Source organism: Myodes glareolus, chromosome 3 (assembly GCF_982192425.1).
Source record: "Myodes glareolus chromosome 3, mMyoGla1.1, whole genome shotgun sequence".
Taxonomy (NCBI): domain Eukaryota; kingdom Metazoa; phylum Chordata; class Mammalia; order Rodentia; family Cricetidae; genus Myodes; species Myodes glareolus.
Window position 1 is genome coordinate 107,979,682 of NC_142028.1, and position 18,117 is coordinate 107,997,798.

Here is an 18,117-nt window from a genome sequence, read left to right on the forward strand (position 1 = left end):
CCATGAACACAGTCTCCAGTACATAGGAAATTACAGTTGACAGTGTACTACTACTTCCTGCCCTGTCAGAGCCAGTTCCTCCAGTAAAGAGTAAATCCCCATTCAGCTGCGCCCCCTGGGAAGGTCTGTGATTGCCCCTGCCTGGGAGGCTAAGGCAGGAAGAAGATTGAGAACTTGGGGCCTGTCTGAACAACTTAGTGAAGCCTTCTTGGAACACACGTGAGAAGAAGGCTTGGCACTGAGTGGTGGAGCACTTGCTTCAAGGGCAATCCCCAGGATCCCAGGACCTCACGGAAAACGGGAATCAGCCGTAGATGACTTTAGTAAAGGCAGACAACAGTGAAAAATCAGGCTGAGCCAGGCGGGCCTGGTGCACCCCTTTAATAATCCCAGCACGAGGCAGAGGCAGGTGAACCTCTGTGAGTTTAAGGCCAGCCTGGTCTTCAGAGTGAGTTCCAGTACAGCCAGGGCTACACATAGAAACCCTGTCTCGAAAATCCAGAAAGGAAAACGAAGTGATGAAGGCTGTCCTAGTGGAGGACATAGTAAAGTTCAGACAGACACACCACAGTGGTGGAGAATTTCGTCAGTTTAGCGGAAAGCTGAAAGATTTCTGAATGGTCTACAATGGTGTGGGAAAAACATTAGGTAGAGAAACATCCTGACTTCTTCACCTAGGGAGGGCTAAAAGCAATAAATTACGTTGTTCTTGCCTATTTTTAACTTCATTTTGTGCTGTGTGATATGCACGGGATGTTCAGAGTTTATTTCCTTAAATTAATACTTAAATGTTTCTTTAGTGATTTGGGCCTAAATATCCCTTTTCCTGATTGTGAGAACAATGTATGATCTTGTCTGAAATTTTGGAAAAGCTGGAGACAGGTGCAAATAATGGAAACCCACCAAGTCCTAGCGATAATATTAAGATTTTTAGTTTTGTTGTAGGGGCCTTTTGTAGTCTTAGAGGAAGGGCATCTTGGCTATCAGTCTACATCATATCTAATACTTGTTTCAGGATATAACAATTACGTTCTTATTACCCTGGGATGTTATCAATTGTATGTTCTTGTAAAGAACCAGGGTGGGAAGGAGGGAAAAGGTCAGAGTAATGTTCTTCTGTGGATAGCAGTGGTGATGGCTGGGGTGGTGCGGTGAAGGCTGAAGGGAAAACATGTTGAGTTCTGGGCTGTTTGTGTTCTCTCTCTCTCTCTCTCTCTCTCTCTCTCTCTTTCTCTCCCTCTCCCTCTCTCCTCCCCCCTTCCCTCCCTTTCTCTCTCCTCTCCCATTGTGTATTTGTTTTTGATTTAAAAGACAAGATTTATTTTTATTTGTATGTATGCTCTCTGTCAGGAATGTAAGCATATACCACAAGGGTGAGTTCCAGGATAGCTAGGGCAGCAAAACAAAACAAAATAACAACAAAATAGTTCTACGTAGTATTTGAAAATTAGAGTGATGCTTAAGTCAATAATGAAAAGACAGATAACCCAATTAGAAATATGAAAAGAATCTGGATAGTTCTCAAAGAAGATGCACAAATGGCCAAATAAGTGCCTTAAAGGATTCTTAATGTCATCAGCCATTAGGCAAATGTAAGTCAAAACCACAGGGCAAGGGCTTGGCTCAGTTAGTAAAGTGTTTGCTGCATAAGCATGGGGATTTGTGTGTGGCTCCCAAGCAGCCAGTATACACCTCCATTACAAAAGCCCCACCTTACAAAGCAGTTACCACACTCACCAAAACGACAAGTATTTGTCAAATTGTAAGGAAATTGGAGCTGTACATTTTATTGGTTAGATTGTAAGTCCACATAACCACTTTGGAAAACAATTGATAATTGTTCAGTGTTAAATGTAGAGTTACCATATTCCTAGCCTACTATTTTCACACAAAATTTGTACATGAATATTAATTGCATCAGTCTTCATGATGTACAAAAAGTGTAATTTCCATACATAATGAACAAATGAAATGAAAACCAAATTTGACATCTCTTAGCTATAGCATATTACTTAGTATTAGATAGAATGGAGTACTGTTACCTGTTTCATAGAACATGAATGAATCCTGGAAACATGGAAAGGGAAAAAAGCCAGTCATTCAAAGCAACATGTATGATAATTGCTAACTGTCCAGAAAACTAAAATCTGCAGATTCAAAAGGATTAGTGTTTGCTTATAATGAGAGATCGTGAAGAAATGGAGAAGACAGTAAATAGGTTAGTCCTGTTGGATGATGGGATGCTGTACGTTAGATTGTGGTGATAGTTGGAATCCTATGGAAAATATATCTCATATATTGTCTGTTTAAAACATGTAAGAACTAGAGTGTTCAAAACAATGCAAAAATAAAGGCATATTTTACTTATATATTAATTGAAATATACTATGTGGTCTTCTTTACTGTCAAGCAAATAAGATTTTTTTTTTTACTGTTTGAAAACATACTTTCAAACATAAGTATAGCAGTATTTAGGATAACTGTAGAACTAAGAAGCATTAGCTAAAATTTAAAAGTTATGGGCCTGGAGAGGTGGCTCAGAGGTTAAGAACATTGGCTCCTCTTCCAGAGGTCCCGAGTTCAATTCCTAGCAACCACATGGTGGCTCACAGCATCTATGTGTTCTGGTGGCCTCTTCTGGCCTCAGTGCAGGCAGAAGCCTGCATATGTAATAAATAAATAGATACATCTTAAATAAGTCGTGCTGATTGTGAGGGCACACATTTTAAAATGGAACAATATAAAGATTTGGTGTTGCTCTTTTATGGTACATGGATGTCAGCACAATGTTTATATACTGATGCCCTTTAGTGAATGAAATAAGCAAAGGCTTGAATAAGTCTCTGTGTTAGCTTTAAATCACTTCGACAGAATACCTGTGGTAGCTGAGTCATACCGAGAAAAGGTTACTTTGCCCACACTTTTGGGAGTCCAAAGTTGTAGATCATGCAGTCCTCCCCTATGGTGATGGTGGCAGGTGAGTAGCATTCCATGACGGTAGCATGTGTAGGAGCAGTCACCTTCTGAACAGGAGGAGAAGACGGGGATGGACTCGCCAGGTTTGCTCCTTTTATAACATTCATGAGAACTCACAACACCCCAGTGATTTAAGGCTCTCCCACTAGATCCTACCTCCCTAGGGTTCACCACCTCCTACTTGGGACCAAGTGTTTAATCACAATGGACTTTGGAGTGGGCAGGGCAGACTCAAGTCATAGCAATGTATATCGATGTAAAGATGCCATACTATAGAGGGTATTTTTTTGCACAACAATGCAATATTATAAAAGGCACTTGTAACAATATAATGAAGTCTGAATAAAAAAATCCAGCAAGACTTCTTAATATAACTTTATAATGTAACTTTTTGTATATAGCGATATAATAGAAAGATTCCTAAATACCAGTTAATAAGCCAGATGACTCCCATCTGTTTGCCTCCACTGATCCGAAAGCTGAGGTACTGGTAATGGTGTGTGAAGTGTGGGGACCAATGGATGTGTGGAATAAATGTGTCCGGAACCAGGCCACACACAGGAGCTTGCCCTCTAGTAGGGGTTGCGGTATAGTGAGGAATTATCAGCAAATAATCACTACAGCATCAACACCCGCCTCGGTCTGTTGACCAATAGGAAGATCATTGAGGTTATAAAATGCTCCCCAAAGCAACTGGGGTACTGAAGACAAAACACTGATAAAATGTTAATAAATTGGTTTGAAACACAAAACTGGTTTGTTTATCACCAGCCAGGTGATAAAATCATACCATTTTCAGACATTTGTGTATCTGTTGGAATAAAATAACTGCAAGTTAATGACGAGTTTTAAAAAATGTATTTATTTTATGTATATGAATGTTTTGCCTGTGTGTGTGTATGTGCACCATGTGTGTATCCTGTGTGAGCCTGTGTCTCCAGGGGTCCCTGGGGATCTGGAGCTATGGATGGTCGTAAGCCATCCTGTGGGTGCTGAGAGTCAAACCTGGGTCTTCTCTAAGAGCAGCAGGTCAACTGCTGAGCCTTGTCTCCAGCCCAAATGCCCCATTTTCTAGACTATAAATGTTAGTGGTAAGTGCTAGCCCAGCAAAGAAGAGCAAGTCTCCTGAAAGTGAATATTCCTGTGTGCCTGCTGGTGCTATGTGAGGACGTCAGTCTTCCCTTTGTCTCGTTTCTGAGCTAACAAATGGCCGGAGGATGGGTTATTGGTTGCCTGTCTTAGGAGGAAGGAAGGAATTGGGGTGGAGGTTAAGAGTAGCTCATATTGTACCCCAAACCACATTCCAGATACAATATAATGTCCTGTGATGTTTTCTCTACTTCATACATTTGGAACATTTCTAGTTCTATTTTTTTTTTAAAGGAGAAAGTTGATTCTGGTGAAGTACAGACAGCAATTTATACTGAATGAGTTAGGTGTGTAAATTCCGAGTGACTACAGGCAAAAGGCCATAGCATGCTTGGTTTTGTGCCTTGTCTGGCTCAGGAGTAAGCTGTGTTTTTATAAGCTCTCTGCTGCCTAGAGTCCTCTTTCTCTGCAGGGATAAATGCTGTTTGGTTGCTTGCTTGCTCCATCTATCCATCCATCCATCCATCCATCCATCCATCCACCCATCCATCCATTGGTGTTTCGAGGCAGGGTTTCTCTGTGTAGCCCAGGTAGTCCTGGAACTCATTCTATAGACCAGGCTGGCATCGAACTCAGAGATCCACCTGCCTTTGCTTCCTGAGTGCTAGGATTAAAGGTGTGCACCACTACCACCTGGCTCATTTGCATTTTTGATTAGAGTCTTGGTTAGGAAATTCATGCTGCAAAGGATGTGACAAAGGCCACCCCAGTCCTGAGGGAGGCAGGAATCTGCACTGTCAGCATCCACAGCCCAATTTCTTTCCCGTTTCTCCGGAAGTCCCTCCTGCCACATCCTTGGCATCCTTCTGAGAAGGCAGTACATCCTCATTACTCTGCCGAGTAATTTTTCTATGGAGCAATAGCAGAGACTGCAGAGGGAGAGCTGAGACAGAAAGTTAAGGAGCTGACGGCGGAACTGTGTCTGCTGACCGTAAGGACGAAGTTTTGGCTCCTGCCGAGAAAAGATGTCATACCCCTTGGTGGCATATGCCACCAGATGCCTGGAGGAGCCCCTGGAGAAGGGGAGATGGGTGGACACACTTACCTCACTCCTGATATTTGCAAGTGAAGTGTGTTACAGAACACATCCACCCAGGAAAACAGCCGATCCTGAGCAGATGCTGGGGACTAAAAGCAGTTTGTGGCCTGGTGGCCTGGTTGTGATACTGATGTAAAATCTGAAACAGGATTTCTGGGAATCTAATGTGTAAAAGCATAAAGGGTGAGAAGGATGTACTGAAACTTTTGTTAGAAGACTCAGGTCTGCCCATTCACCTAAGTCAGTGCTTAGGAAAAAGCTGGTGGGAAGGAAATTGCTTTAATTGAAGAGCTGGCATTCAGGGCCAGGCAGGGGAACATATACCTGCGATCCTGGCACTCCTGCGGCTGAGGCAAGGGCTGTATTTAAGACCAGTCTGGTTTCAGAGCAAACTTCTGTCTTTAGAAACATAACAAAACAAAATAAAACAGCAGCAGTACTGGAGAGACGGCTGACTGGGTAAGAGAATTGGCTGCTCTTTGGGAGGACCTGAGTTGGCTTCCCAGCACCCACATGGCAGCTCGTAACCATCTGTGACTCCAGTCTTTGCACATATGACACCCATTTCTGGCTTTCTGGGTCACCAGGCTCTCACATATGTTACACACATAAATGCAGGCAAAACACCCATATGCATTAACAGTGATAACAGCAAAGCCCAATATCCTATGATGGGTAGGTAGCTGCTCTCTCAGAGCTCTGCCTTATGAATATAATAAATGTTTTAATGAAATATGCATAGTTTTACTTGGGGAGAAAGGTCTGAGCAGTCAGGGTGCTGCTCAGGATCTTTGTAATCTCAGCACTTGGAAGGCTGAGGCGAGAGGATGGTTGTGAGTCTGAGGCTGGCCTGGCCACCTGGAGACAGACCCTGACTAAAAACAAAAGCACAAAAACCTGGAGGAGTATACCTATGTATGCATGATCTGAGTCAGGCACAGTGACAGACACACTCATGGTCCCAGCATTTGACAGAGTCAGGAGGATTGTTGCGAGTTTGAGACCAACCTGCTCTACATGCTGAGTTCCGGCCAGCCAGGACTAGGTAGCCATCCCTTGCCTGTCATTGCCCTCTTTGTCAAATAAAGGAGGGGGGAAGAATTAAAGAGAAAGGATGCAGAAGATAGCAGGCTGTGGGTGGTTTCAGTCTATGTTTGTGTGCTGAAATATAAGGAAAATCAATCTCCCAGTGGGTTCTCTCTCTCTCTCTCTTTTTTTATTTTTTAGTTTTTGAGACAGAGTTTCTCTGAGGAGTCTTGGCTGTCCTGGAACTCGCTTTGTAGACCAGGCTGGTCTTGAGCTCACAGAGATCTGATCCCTTACCTCCCGAGTGCTGGGATTAAAAGCCTGCACCGCCATTGCCTGGCTTCCAGCGGTTTAATATCAGGAAAGTTTAACATGAAATAGAATTAAACTGAAGTAGAAATGAGTTCTAGAAAATGATGGACAGGTGTGTGTTGGCGTGCACTGCGCTCTCATGTTTGTACGGTCCCTTATCACAGAGCAAAGAGCTAAAAATCTCACTGCTTTCTAATCAACAGATCTCCCTCGGACATGGCAACAAGCGGCTTTCACTTTGTACCATGTGACACCAAACGGGCATCCAGACAGCTTGGAGCATCTGCTGTGGGCAGGTCAGGAGACTGTGGGGGCCGCCAGTGAGGTGGGGGTGGACCTAGGCAATTCTCACGTCCATTCTGTAAGTTAGAGAAGAAGATGCATGCGAGGGGACTCATGGTGTAGTAAGAGCAAACTAAATTAAACTTTGGGGGCATACCTTCTTGTTTCTAAAAAAAAAAAATCGCATTATTTTGTGTATGTGCATGTGTGTTAGAGTGAGTACATAGCACATGTGTTTGTATGTGCATGTGTGTTAGAGTGGGTACATGGCACTGTGTGTGTATGTGCATTAGAGTGAGTACATAGCACATGTGTGTGTATGTGCATGTGTGTTAGAGTGGGTACATAGCACATGTGTATAGTGTAGGGGACAGTTTACAGGAATTGTCACCTTTCGCTGTGTGGGTCGGGAAACTGAACTCACCTCCTCAGGCAACACAACAGGTACCTTTTATTGGCTTTTCTTTAAATTTTAGAACTTGTTTTGTTTGCTGAAGTGTTTATCTAATTACTCTCTATCAATAAAAACTTGGGAGCCAGATAGTGGGATAAGAACCTCATTGGTCAGAGAAGCAGTGAAGAAGGGGCCAGTAACCTTCACTCTGCTTTCTCAATCCACAAAGGCTGAGAATCTTTCTAAGCCCCACCCAACTACTTCCTGCGGCTCTCTGTATGTCTGTGGTCCTCCAGAAACTCTATGGCTAATTTTGGTCATCTAGTAGTGGTCATCAGAGTAGCTCCGCCCTCTGATTCAAAGTAAACTTTATTGGTAGTCTCAGTAGTGTCAGAGGGTGATCAAAATATCAAGACATGTATCCACTGTAGAAACTCTGGAGCCACAGAAAGCAATGAATGAGAATGAAATGTAATTCCAGAAATTGTAGTCTTCTTAGATTTACTAAATTGTTTAAAATGGGATCATGTTACATTATTCTGTGGTCTGCTTTTTAAACTTTCATATCACTATATTTTCCTTTTATGATATTTTATTTTTATTTGCATTGGTGTTTTGCCTGCATGTACATCTGTGTCAGGGTGTCAGATCTTAGCGTTGCAGATAGTTGTGAGTTGCCATGTGGGTGCTGGGAATTGAACCCAGGTCCTCTGGAAGAGCAGTCAGTGCTCTTAACTGCTGAGTCTTCTCTCCAGCCTTGCATTATATTTTCCATTCCTAAAAGGTATTTTTATAATATCATATTTATAGACCATTTTTTCCTTTATAATTTATTCTAGCACTAAGGTAGCAGTTTTCTGAACATTGTTACTTTTTTTTAAAGCATATGTGTGTGCGCACGCATTCATGTATATGTGTGTATGTTTGTGTGTGTGCATGTGGGTGCTGTGTACCATGTTATGTGTATTGAGGTCAGAGGACAAGCTCATGTGTTGATCCTCACTGTCCACATCACACAGGATGTCTTTTGTCAGCTCGTTATCCAGGCTAGCTGGCCACAGGCTTTGAGGGATTTGCCTGTGTCTACTTCCTGTATCACACAGCAATGCTGGGTCAGAGTTGATGCATCTCGTGCCGAGTCCTTTATCCACTGAGCTTAGCTGTTGTTTTTTGTCTTAATGTCTGTGAGAAACTACTCTCTCTCTCTCTCTTTCTCTTTCTCTCTCTCTCTGTCTCACCATCCCTCTGTCTCTTTCTGTTTTTTGAGACAGGGTTTCTCTGTGTAGCCCTGGCTGTCCTGGAACTCACTTGAAGACCAGTCTGTCCTGGAACTCAGAGATCTGCCTGCCTCTGCCTCCTGATGCTGGGGTTAAAAGTGTGTGCCACCACAGCCTGGCAAAAATTGTCTGTCTGCCTGCCTGCCTGCCTGCCTGCCTGCCTATCTATCTATCTATCTGTCTGTCTGTCTGTCTATCTATCTATCTATCTATCTATCTATCTATCTATCTATCTATCTATCTATCTATCTATCTATTTCCTAGTCTTACAGATTAGTGGAGCTTTTAAGTTTATCACGTCATTTTAGATTTCACATTTGGAATTAATTATTTACAAATGTGGTCATTATACTCATGAATGTGGTAAATTGTCTTAGTATGGAAGGGTTTGAGGGATGGAGATGAAGTTGGAAATAATTTGCAAGACTTTTAAAAATATTTATTTTCCACATTACTTTTTAAAAATTCTAAATGCTCCTCCTCACAGAAATATGAGAGGTTTTTTTTTCCCTAGAAAGATATATTCCCTATATATCTCTAGCAAGAGCCACAGGCATCAGAGGAGGGGGTGTGAGACTGAGTAGTGGCCACAAGATGGACAAGGATTTGAGGGTGGGGGGTTTCTGGAATCTCGTCTACATCTCTGTCTATAACAAGGTAGATGTTGTAAAGAGGACGGATCCATGCTAGAAAATGAGACCTTTGCATTTTGTGGTCAATTCTCAAGAATGGAGGGAGTTGGGCAGGATGCAGTTTCTGGTGACAGATGTCAGATCCTGATAGAGAAGGAGGATGTATTAGTCAGCTTTGGTTACTGTAAAACCTACTGGAGGCAATCAACTTAGAAAGACTTATTGTGTCTTATAAGCTTCAGGTTTGGCGTTTCTAGTTCGTGATGGGCCAGCCCCCCTGGCTTTGGCTCTGTGATGAGGGTGCATTTCGTGGAGGGAGTGCATGGCAGCCAGTACTGCAGTCACACCGTGGCCAGGAAAGGAGACGGGAGGAGAAAGCCAGGGCACCACAGTCTATCACCGAACCATCTTTCACTTGGGCCCTTCCTCTTAGAGACTTTACCATGACACCTTTGGACACCAACACTTTAACACATGGGTCTTTTGGGTCTTCTAGCAGAGAAGCCATGGTTAGGACACAGAGCAAGCCTGAGGGGAGGTAGAAAAATGAGTGAGATTTGTGTATACGTCTGAGATGGGAAGAGAAAAGGTTAGAGATGAATGTCCAGGAGCAGTGGAGATCAATTGTGAGAAATGGTGTAGGGTGTCGAGATGCTTTTATTATGGTATTAACACTTGCAGGTTTTGTAGCCCTAGCAAAACGGAATGCCCCCACCCTTTTCATCAGAAGGTATTCTACTGTGGTCAGTGAGACATCAGCCTTTCTGAAGTTTGTGGGTGTGGCTGGTATCAGGTGGCACAGGAAGTAACCAGTATCACCTCCTCAAACTCCCCTCCCCACAAGCACCAGTCGGCTTCTCCAGAAAGTACTGTAAGGCGGGCGGGTCTAGAATTTGGGTCACCATTGAATAAACAGGAAGCGCTGGGTGTCAGGTGAATTGATTGGGGCACTGCAGCTAGGCAGTAGTTGAGAGGCAAACACGCTGATGCCGGTGCTCCGCCTTCGTTTGTAAACAGGGTACCTTTTGTGGTTCCATTGGCCCTGGTGATTGACCTGCATGTGTGTTTAGTGTCAACTCATTTTGATGGTGCTGGTTTCTTTTCTTCTTCATTCAACCTAGAAACAGGAGAGACATCTTCCCATTGAAAAGTCTTGATGCCTAGAGAAGTACATGGCCATCAGCTAAGATACTTTGCAGCTCGGAAATTCTTTGAGTTGGCATTTATTACCAGTATTTTTAAAGGGCACCAGTGATGAAGTTATGGATTGTCATGGTTTTGTGCTTCTCACTTCCAGTTTCTTAATAGACTAGTTGCTGAAGTCGTTGTGTTTAGCAGTTTGGAAAAATGAGGGAAGACACCTGGTTGGCCCAGACTTTTCCCATCACTTCATCCTCTTACCACATCCTGTAATTAGAGAGGAGACTTGCTAGTAGGTCTTCATAAAGGTATTTTTCCATGGAAGTGGGCCTTTGGAAAGGTTGTTCAATTTCAGATCTCAAGGATAAAGTGTATCATAGTTGTTTTGATGTATTGTATTTGAGGAATTTACAAAAGCAGGAGCCAAGGGTCTCAGGCTAAAGGGATGGAGAGAAGCCTTTTATAGATCTTTCTCCTCTTCACTTGCTAGCGTGGGTTCCACGTCAGCCCCACGTGGGTACAAAGCAGGCTAGTGCCAGGTTTTAATGAAGACTACTTTGGGGACATCTTAGCGCCATGAAATTACAGCCTCTGAGGAGGTGGAACTCCAGAGACTGTTCAGTAGGGTGATGGTGCAGGAGAATTATCTGTATTCTGCCAATCATATTTTAATAAAACGCTGATTGGCCAGGCAGGCAGTATAGGCAGGAAAGCCAGACAGGAAGTAGAGGTGGAGCAAAGAGACTGGGAGAATTCTAGGAAGCTCCCTCTTCCAGTTCTGCCCAGACCACCGGAGAGGAAAGATGTAAGCTGCCCAGCTGAGAAAGGTACTGAGCCGTGTGGCTAACGTAGATAAGGATAATGGGGTAACATAAGTTATAAGAACTAATAAGTAGCCTGACCTAATGGGCCAATCAGTTTATAATCTTATGGAGTCTTGTGTGTGATTTTCCTTGGGGCTTGCCGGCTGTGGGGTACTGGGCGGGACAGATACCCCAACAAGCCGGCCCTCGTGTTACAGGGTGAGGTTCCCAAATGGCCGAGTCATTAATTATGGCGAAAATTTGAGTAAAGGGCAGTGTGGGAAGAGGGGACTCTGTTTGGATTGTTTGGTAAAGAAGGTGAGCTAGAGAGAGCCAGTATTGGTCAGGAATGCCATTTCAGTGTTGCAGGTATAAAGTTCTGGATAGCACAGTGTTTGAATACACCAGGTATTGATGGACCAGACTCTTTAAGTGGTTGTGATATTTTATTAAAATTTTATTTTCTTCTTTTTATACTCTTATTTAAAAAAAATGAATGAAGAATAGATTGGCCAGACCATTGAATCTGACCCTTTCTTTTTTTTTAATTAATAGGTTCATTAATCTGTTGTTTACTTAAGGTGTCTGTGGTGGGAGGAGTTGCCCGTGCTGCACTCACTGGACAGCCTTGGCTGTCTGTTTGTCCTCAGAATCCTCTCCCTTTTGTTTGGGGAAGGATCTGTCACTGGGCTGGAGCTTCACCACGTAGGCCCGGTCAGTCGGTCGGTGAACTCTGCGGAGTCTGCTTGTCTCCGCCTTCCATGCCTTTGTTGCTAGGATGTCTAGGTGCGCCCACTGCACCATGCTCTGTCCATGGTTTCTGGGAATCCAAACTCGGGTCCTCACTCATGCAGGACTTGCTTTACCGACTGACCTACCCCTACAGCCTCGTGGTGTTGTTAAGTGCTCACACATGTTATCCAGTCCAGACTTGAATTCATTGTCCAGCTCAATCTGGCCCTTTATAGCAGTCCTCCTGTCTCAGCTTTTTTGATTTCTTCTTCCTGACGTAGTTGGCGTTTGCCCAAGGCACTGACTTTTCCTGCTTATCGATGTCCAGCATTTTTAATAGTAGGCTACACCAGGGTAGTTTCCAGTGTTTGCCAAGGAGCCATTTCAAAATAAGTTAATTTTATTAGAGACATCTTAGGCATTGCAAAATTAGTACCACACTGGTGCTATATTAAAGAGCAGCTCACTGGCCTTAAGTAAACCCAGATAGGAGAGTTGGCTATAATGCAAACTAGCTTACAGGAGCCCAGCTGTCTCCTCTGCGAATGCACGTATCTCCTAAGACATACACGGCATGGAGTGCTGCAGCACCGTGGGGGTGGCTCAGCCAGAGCTCTGCTCTCCTGTGGGTCTGAAAGATGAACACATTGTTCTTGTTCATGTGACTAGACTAAGCATTTTTCTTATCTTTTCCTTTTTTTTTCCCCTTTCCCTTCCTGTCCTGTCCTTTTCTGTCCTGTCCTTTCCTTGACAGGGTCTTTCTATATGGTTCCTGCTGTCCTGGAACTTATTCTATAGACCAGGCTGGTCTGGAACTCACAGAGATCCGCTTGCCTCTGCCTCCCAAATGTGAGGACTAAAGCCATGGTATCACCACCTCTTTTAGTCTCTGAAAGATGACGACTTTTACCTCCTCCCTTCCTGTATGATTTAGTCACACTTTTTCTTACATTCATATTTTTATCATTTCTGGTTCTGCAGCAGCGGTTGACACCTATGCCACATTTCCTGAGTTCTCCATTAGCTTGTATATGAGGGGCCAGCCCTGCAGATAGATTGACATTGAATTTGTTCTCTCCCTGCCCCAGCTGCCCGTGTGATAGCTTTCCGAGTGCCTGGCTGCATCCCTCTCAATGTGAACTTGTGATCTCCCCTCTGCCTTGGCTAATAAAAGAGAAAAGAGACTGGTTATTTGCTGTCCATGTCTGAGCCTCAGGATCTGCATACCTGAATCTTAGACAAGAGGGCCGCTGGAGTCTTTGAGTACAGTTAGGGTCATAGTTTTGGAGAATTTTGCAAATTACCACACTCTTTGTTTACCAACGATCTATGAAGAGTGAAGTCTTGTCTTTACCCTCTTTCGCGCATGACATTGGGAGTGTTACGTCCTCCTGTGGAAGACCTGTTTCCTTAGCATTTTTGTGAGGACAATGGTTCTCAGCCTCTCTAATGCTGTGACCCTTAAATACAGTTCCTCATGTTGTGGTAACCCCAACCATAACATTACTTTCATTACTATTTCGTAACTATAATTTTGCTACTTTTATGAATCATAATGTAAATATCTGTTTTCTGATAGTCAGTCTTAGGTGACCCCTGAGAGAGGGTCACGTGACTCCAAAGAGTGACGACCCCCAGGTTGAGAGCTGCTGGTTTAGAGGCTCTTGGGATATCAGTGAAGGGCTCAGACTCGTGAAGACGGAACTCTAAGCTTTTTAAGTCACAAAGACGGTATGAGAGGATGTAGGCTTGGTTATATGGAAACGTGCTTTGGGGATTTTGTTTGTTTTGTTTTTGCCTCGTCCCTGCATGATCTTAGGCTCAAAGTTGTAGGCTTTGCTTTGTGAGTTGGGGTGATAGGGCCTACTCTACTTGGCTCATTACATCCCAGAGCTAACAGACTGTACATACCCCTTCCTTTCTTTCTTCCTTCCTTCCTTCCTTCCTTCCTTCCTTCCTTCCTTCCTTCCTTCCTTCCTTCCTTTCTTTCTTTCTTTCTTTCTTTTTCTTTCACAACATTCTGTCTGTGTGTATGTCTACAGGCCAGAAGAGGGCACCAGGCCTCATGACAGATGGTGGTGAGCCACCATGTGGTTGCCGGGAATTGAACTCAGGACCTATGGAAGAGCAGGCAATGCTCTTAACTGCTGAGCCATCTCTCCAGCCCACCCCATTTTTTCTTAGGAAAAGTCAGGATGAGGGCTGGTGCTATAATTCAGTGGCGAGTATTTGCTAATATTATGCAATCTTGGGTTTCAAAATGTTTAGTGCCCAAAATAGGAGGCAGGATGGTGGTGGCGGTGGTGGCGGCAGCTGCAGCGGGTGGGCTACTCACGCCCACTCACCTACTTCACCCTTTCAAGTCACCAGTCAGCTAGCCCGCTGGATTTGAACTTGTGATCCTTCTGCCTCAGGGCCTTTATTCTACACAGGGGAGGAATAAAGCAGAAAGGAGACCAGCGAAGTCCCTCCCCAGGGAATCTAGCGGGAGGAGGTGCTCATCTCCAGATGTTAATACAGGAGCAGAAAGAGTGCCCTGCTATCCATGGTTGGTTCATGGTTGGGAATCTAGAACAACAACAACAACAACAACCAGATAAACAAGAGAAAAACCTATGATGTGTCACATGACATGGAAACCCTTATAAGGAAATGACCCAAATAGCTAAATTCTTCTCAACCTATTATGGAAGAGCAAACCCCCCATTTGCTAGCAGGCCTCACCATGACTGCCCAGACTTCAATTGTCTTCTTGCCCCAAATAAGTCAGTCTAAATGACCCATCAGAAAGTAGAGCCAGATCCAGAGAAAATGGGGTTGTGCTGGGTGTTTGGGATCCTGTTGTTTAGGACCCCAGTTTGAATAGAGTTGGTGCGGTGTGGGAAATCTTTGATTATAGTTCTCGATGCCAAGGAGACCTGGAGGAAACGGGGGAACGCAGACACTCTCTCTGGCTCCACCCGGTGAGGACGACAGCGGTCCCACATCCTCTCTGTTACCCCACACGTGCTCCTTCCCTCCCACGCACGCACACTCGCCCGTCTTCATGGGAACAAAGTCATGTGCCAGCTCTGCCCTAGGCACCATCGTCCATAAGTTCCCAGTACGAGTTTCTCCTTCTAGTCACGTGTGTCTGCAGAAGGTTTTCATGGGTGAACCCCTCCGATTTTCTGAACTGCCTGTCATCTCCTGTTCCATCTTCATGCTTGTCCCCGCTCTAGTCATTGCTACGCTGTCTTATACAGTTGCGTGGATACGTGAACAAATGACTCCGAATTTACTGAAAGTGGCTAAGTTATTAACAAAATCATGGTACTAATAGCTGGCATTATCCAAGGACTTCTGCACAGACACTGATCTAAGCACTGCACATGTAATAATAGTGCACCTTATAATGTAGGCACTTTTGTTAGACATATCTTATGAATTAGAAAACTAAGTATTAGGGAAGAACAATGACTTGTAATGGTCATATGTTAGGATTGGGTTGAGGTCGGGAAAGGAGCCAAAGCCCAGATCCTCATTCACTGCAAGCACACAGCATTTGCAGTCAAGTATGTTGTTAAAGGGAGAAATGGAGTTGGGATATAAGACATCTATTAACATCATTCCAGATGTTAATACATTATTTTGTTATATTGTTATATTTTTATAACAATATATATATTTATAAATATATATTTATATTGTTATAAATTATTTTGTGTGGTTTTTAAAACTATAAGACTGAAATAATAATTCTGCCTTGTATTAGCGTGCCTTATAAATCAGAACTAGGAAGCAGTCTGTACTTCACAGAGGATGCGTGGCAGGAAGCCGGATACACGCAGGATACACGCAGAATGTGCGTGTGTGGGCTGAGCATCCATGTTTGCAAGATTATACACAGCTGCTGACTCACACGGAGCAGGAAACTCACAAAGCATGCCCATAGCAACCATTGCCTCTGTGTCTTTCAAACAGGTTGTGGGTTGTGAAAGCACCGTGGTGTTTCAGAGGTGGGCCAGGACCCAGGGGACTCTCCGGAGATGGAAACACTGATTTTTACTTCTGGTTCCGGATTTTTTTCATTCTGACGTGCCAGGCTTGAGGGGCATCCTGTGTTGATGAACCTTTTGAGATGCCTGGTGGTTCTTAAAAATCTTTAGGTGGGCGTATGTTTCCAGGGCCTGTTGAACTTTAAGTGGCAGCCCGTTTTTGGTTTTTAATCTGAGAAGGCAGCGCTATGAATATCTGTTTTAGGAAGAGAAATCTGACAGTGGTATAGAGGAAACTGGGCTTTCACTTGGGCCCATGCCAGGCCCCCTGAGTCAGAAGTCTTTGAGTGTGGGGTCCAGCATTCAGCATTAACAACCTCACAAAGGTGTCTCTAATGCCTGCTTATGATTGAAGTCATGAAGTCAAAGCCTCTGTCGTCAGGAAGACATTCTTGGGGACAGCTTTAGAACTTAGGTTTGAAGGGATAACCTTCTGCATTCATGAGATGGCCTTGGGAGCCGAGAGGGAGGTATGTCTTCAGGAGGAACACTGGCCAAGATGGAAGCCAGAGCCCTTGGCAGGCAGTGCTGGCAGGCTGCTGGGAGAAGTGGGTTCAGTTCCAGGCAGACCTCATACAAGACAACTTTGAAGGGCTGTGGCTTCTTTGTTTACTCCGGGCTGGAACAGGTGCAGTGCATCCTCCAGACGGCAGCTGAGGTGCGGAGGGAGCTGTTTGTTGACAGGAGAGCATTCTGGTCACAGCTCACTTCCTGGCAGTGGAGGATGAGCTGCCACCTTACCGGGTGGGTGGGATGCGGAGCAGGTGAGAGAGAAGCCTGGAACACAGCGGCTGGGAAAGGACCACTGCCCTGGATGGTCAGGAACTAGACATGTAGATCAGGTTGGCTGTGGACTTCCAGAGGTCTGCCTGTCCCTGCCTTCTGAGTGCTGAGGCTAAAGCCACACTCTGCCACACTAGGGGACAGGATTTTTGAGACAATGCTCCTCCCTTTGTTCTTAGAATAGAACCCACCTCCTCGACACTGTCGTTCCTGACTTTGGCCTAGTTTCTGCTGTTTCTCTCATTTTCTGTCTTGCCTGCTGCATGTGCAGCATAGAATTTCTTTCCCCTGAACCCAGATATTCCCACGAGTAACTCCACTGTTAGGGAGCATCTTTCTGTCACAATGCTCATCAGAATCAGGACTCCATGTGTGTGACCCCTTCCCTCCAAACCCTCATCTAATTAATACCTACTATGGGCAGTGTTTGTTGACCGATCTCTTCTTCACAACAGCCCTGGAAATAAGTTGCCATGCTCCCATTTTACAGATAAGAAAGTTGAGGCCCAGGTATGTTATAGACAGAGTTGGCACTGGGACTTAGAAAATGATGCCTCTTAGCGCATGCCCATCCTAGTGCTTAGGAAGCCAAGGCAGATGGGTTACTATCAGGTCTAGGCTGAGCTTTGGGTCACGGCTACAGTTTAAAAAAAGAATGAAAGAAAGAAAGATAGAAGGAGTTGGGAGGTCAGAGAGACATGGGTTTTGACACTCCTGCTTTGATAGCCAGCTTGTCGAAGCACTGGATTTTGGGGGTGCCATTTTCTCTTTTTCTGTTTCCCTTTGGAAGAGCAGGGAGGACTCTACTCTTCTTTGATAAGGGAAGTTGTTCTGGGGAGAAGGCAGTGCTGTGCACCTCCTCCTTCTATCCTGGCCGCTTAGGAAGATGAGCCAGAGCAAAGAACACCAGCATGGACAGGCTGCACAGTCGGAAGACTCTGTCTGGAAATGGGGTTCAGAGTTTCATGCCTGTGATTGTAGCGCTTGGGAAGAGAGGGCAGGGAATTGCTGTGAGTTCCAGGCCAGCATGGGCTCTACTGTCAGACTTTTTGAAAGAACAAACCCCAAACACATACGATCATTTGTTGTCTCTCTGTCTCCACTCCCCCTCCTCTGCAGAGGTTTATGTGCTTTTAAATATTAATGTGGGTAATTGGATACTCACTGTTTGTCCTTGCTGTGCCCCTGTGTGCAGTGTGTGTGTGTGTGTGTGCGCGCGCGTTTGTGCTCACGCCTACCTGCTTCTTATAGATAGATGCAGAGCATTGGCCTTACAGAGGGCAGGGGAAGCTCCTCTGCCCAGCATTGGGAAGTGGCAAAGGGGGAATTTCGGCTGGTCACCAAGATCTCCTCCCTACTCCTTGGGACAAGGTGCTGACAGTAAATACTACACAAATCCTATGTCTTTTTGTTTTTTCCTTCAGTTCATCAACCAAGGTGGATCTCAAGAGCGGGCTGGAAGAGTGTGCAGAGGCATTGAACTTATTTCTAAGTAACAAGTTTAAAGATGCCTTGGAGCTGCTTCGTCCATGGTA

General features: G+C 44.5%; 1 protein-coding gene across 2 annotated transcripts in view; it reads left to right on the forward strand.

Annotated features, from left to right (window-relative positions):
- Ttc39b (tetratricopeptide repeat domain 39B) overlaps window positions 1–18,117 on the forward strand; it is a 114,850-nt gene that overhangs the window by 47,574 nt on the left and 49,159 nt on the right. For both annotated transcript variants that reach the window (XM_048453001.3, XM_048453003.3), the window contains 2 exons: window positions 6,706–6,798; window positions 18,007–18,114. In XM_048453001.3, coding sequence (XP_048308958.2) covers window positions 6,706–6,798; window positions 18,007–18,114 — 201 coding nt within the window. The remainder of the gene's footprint in view (window positions 1–6,705; window positions 6,799–18,006; window positions 18,115–18,117) is intronic.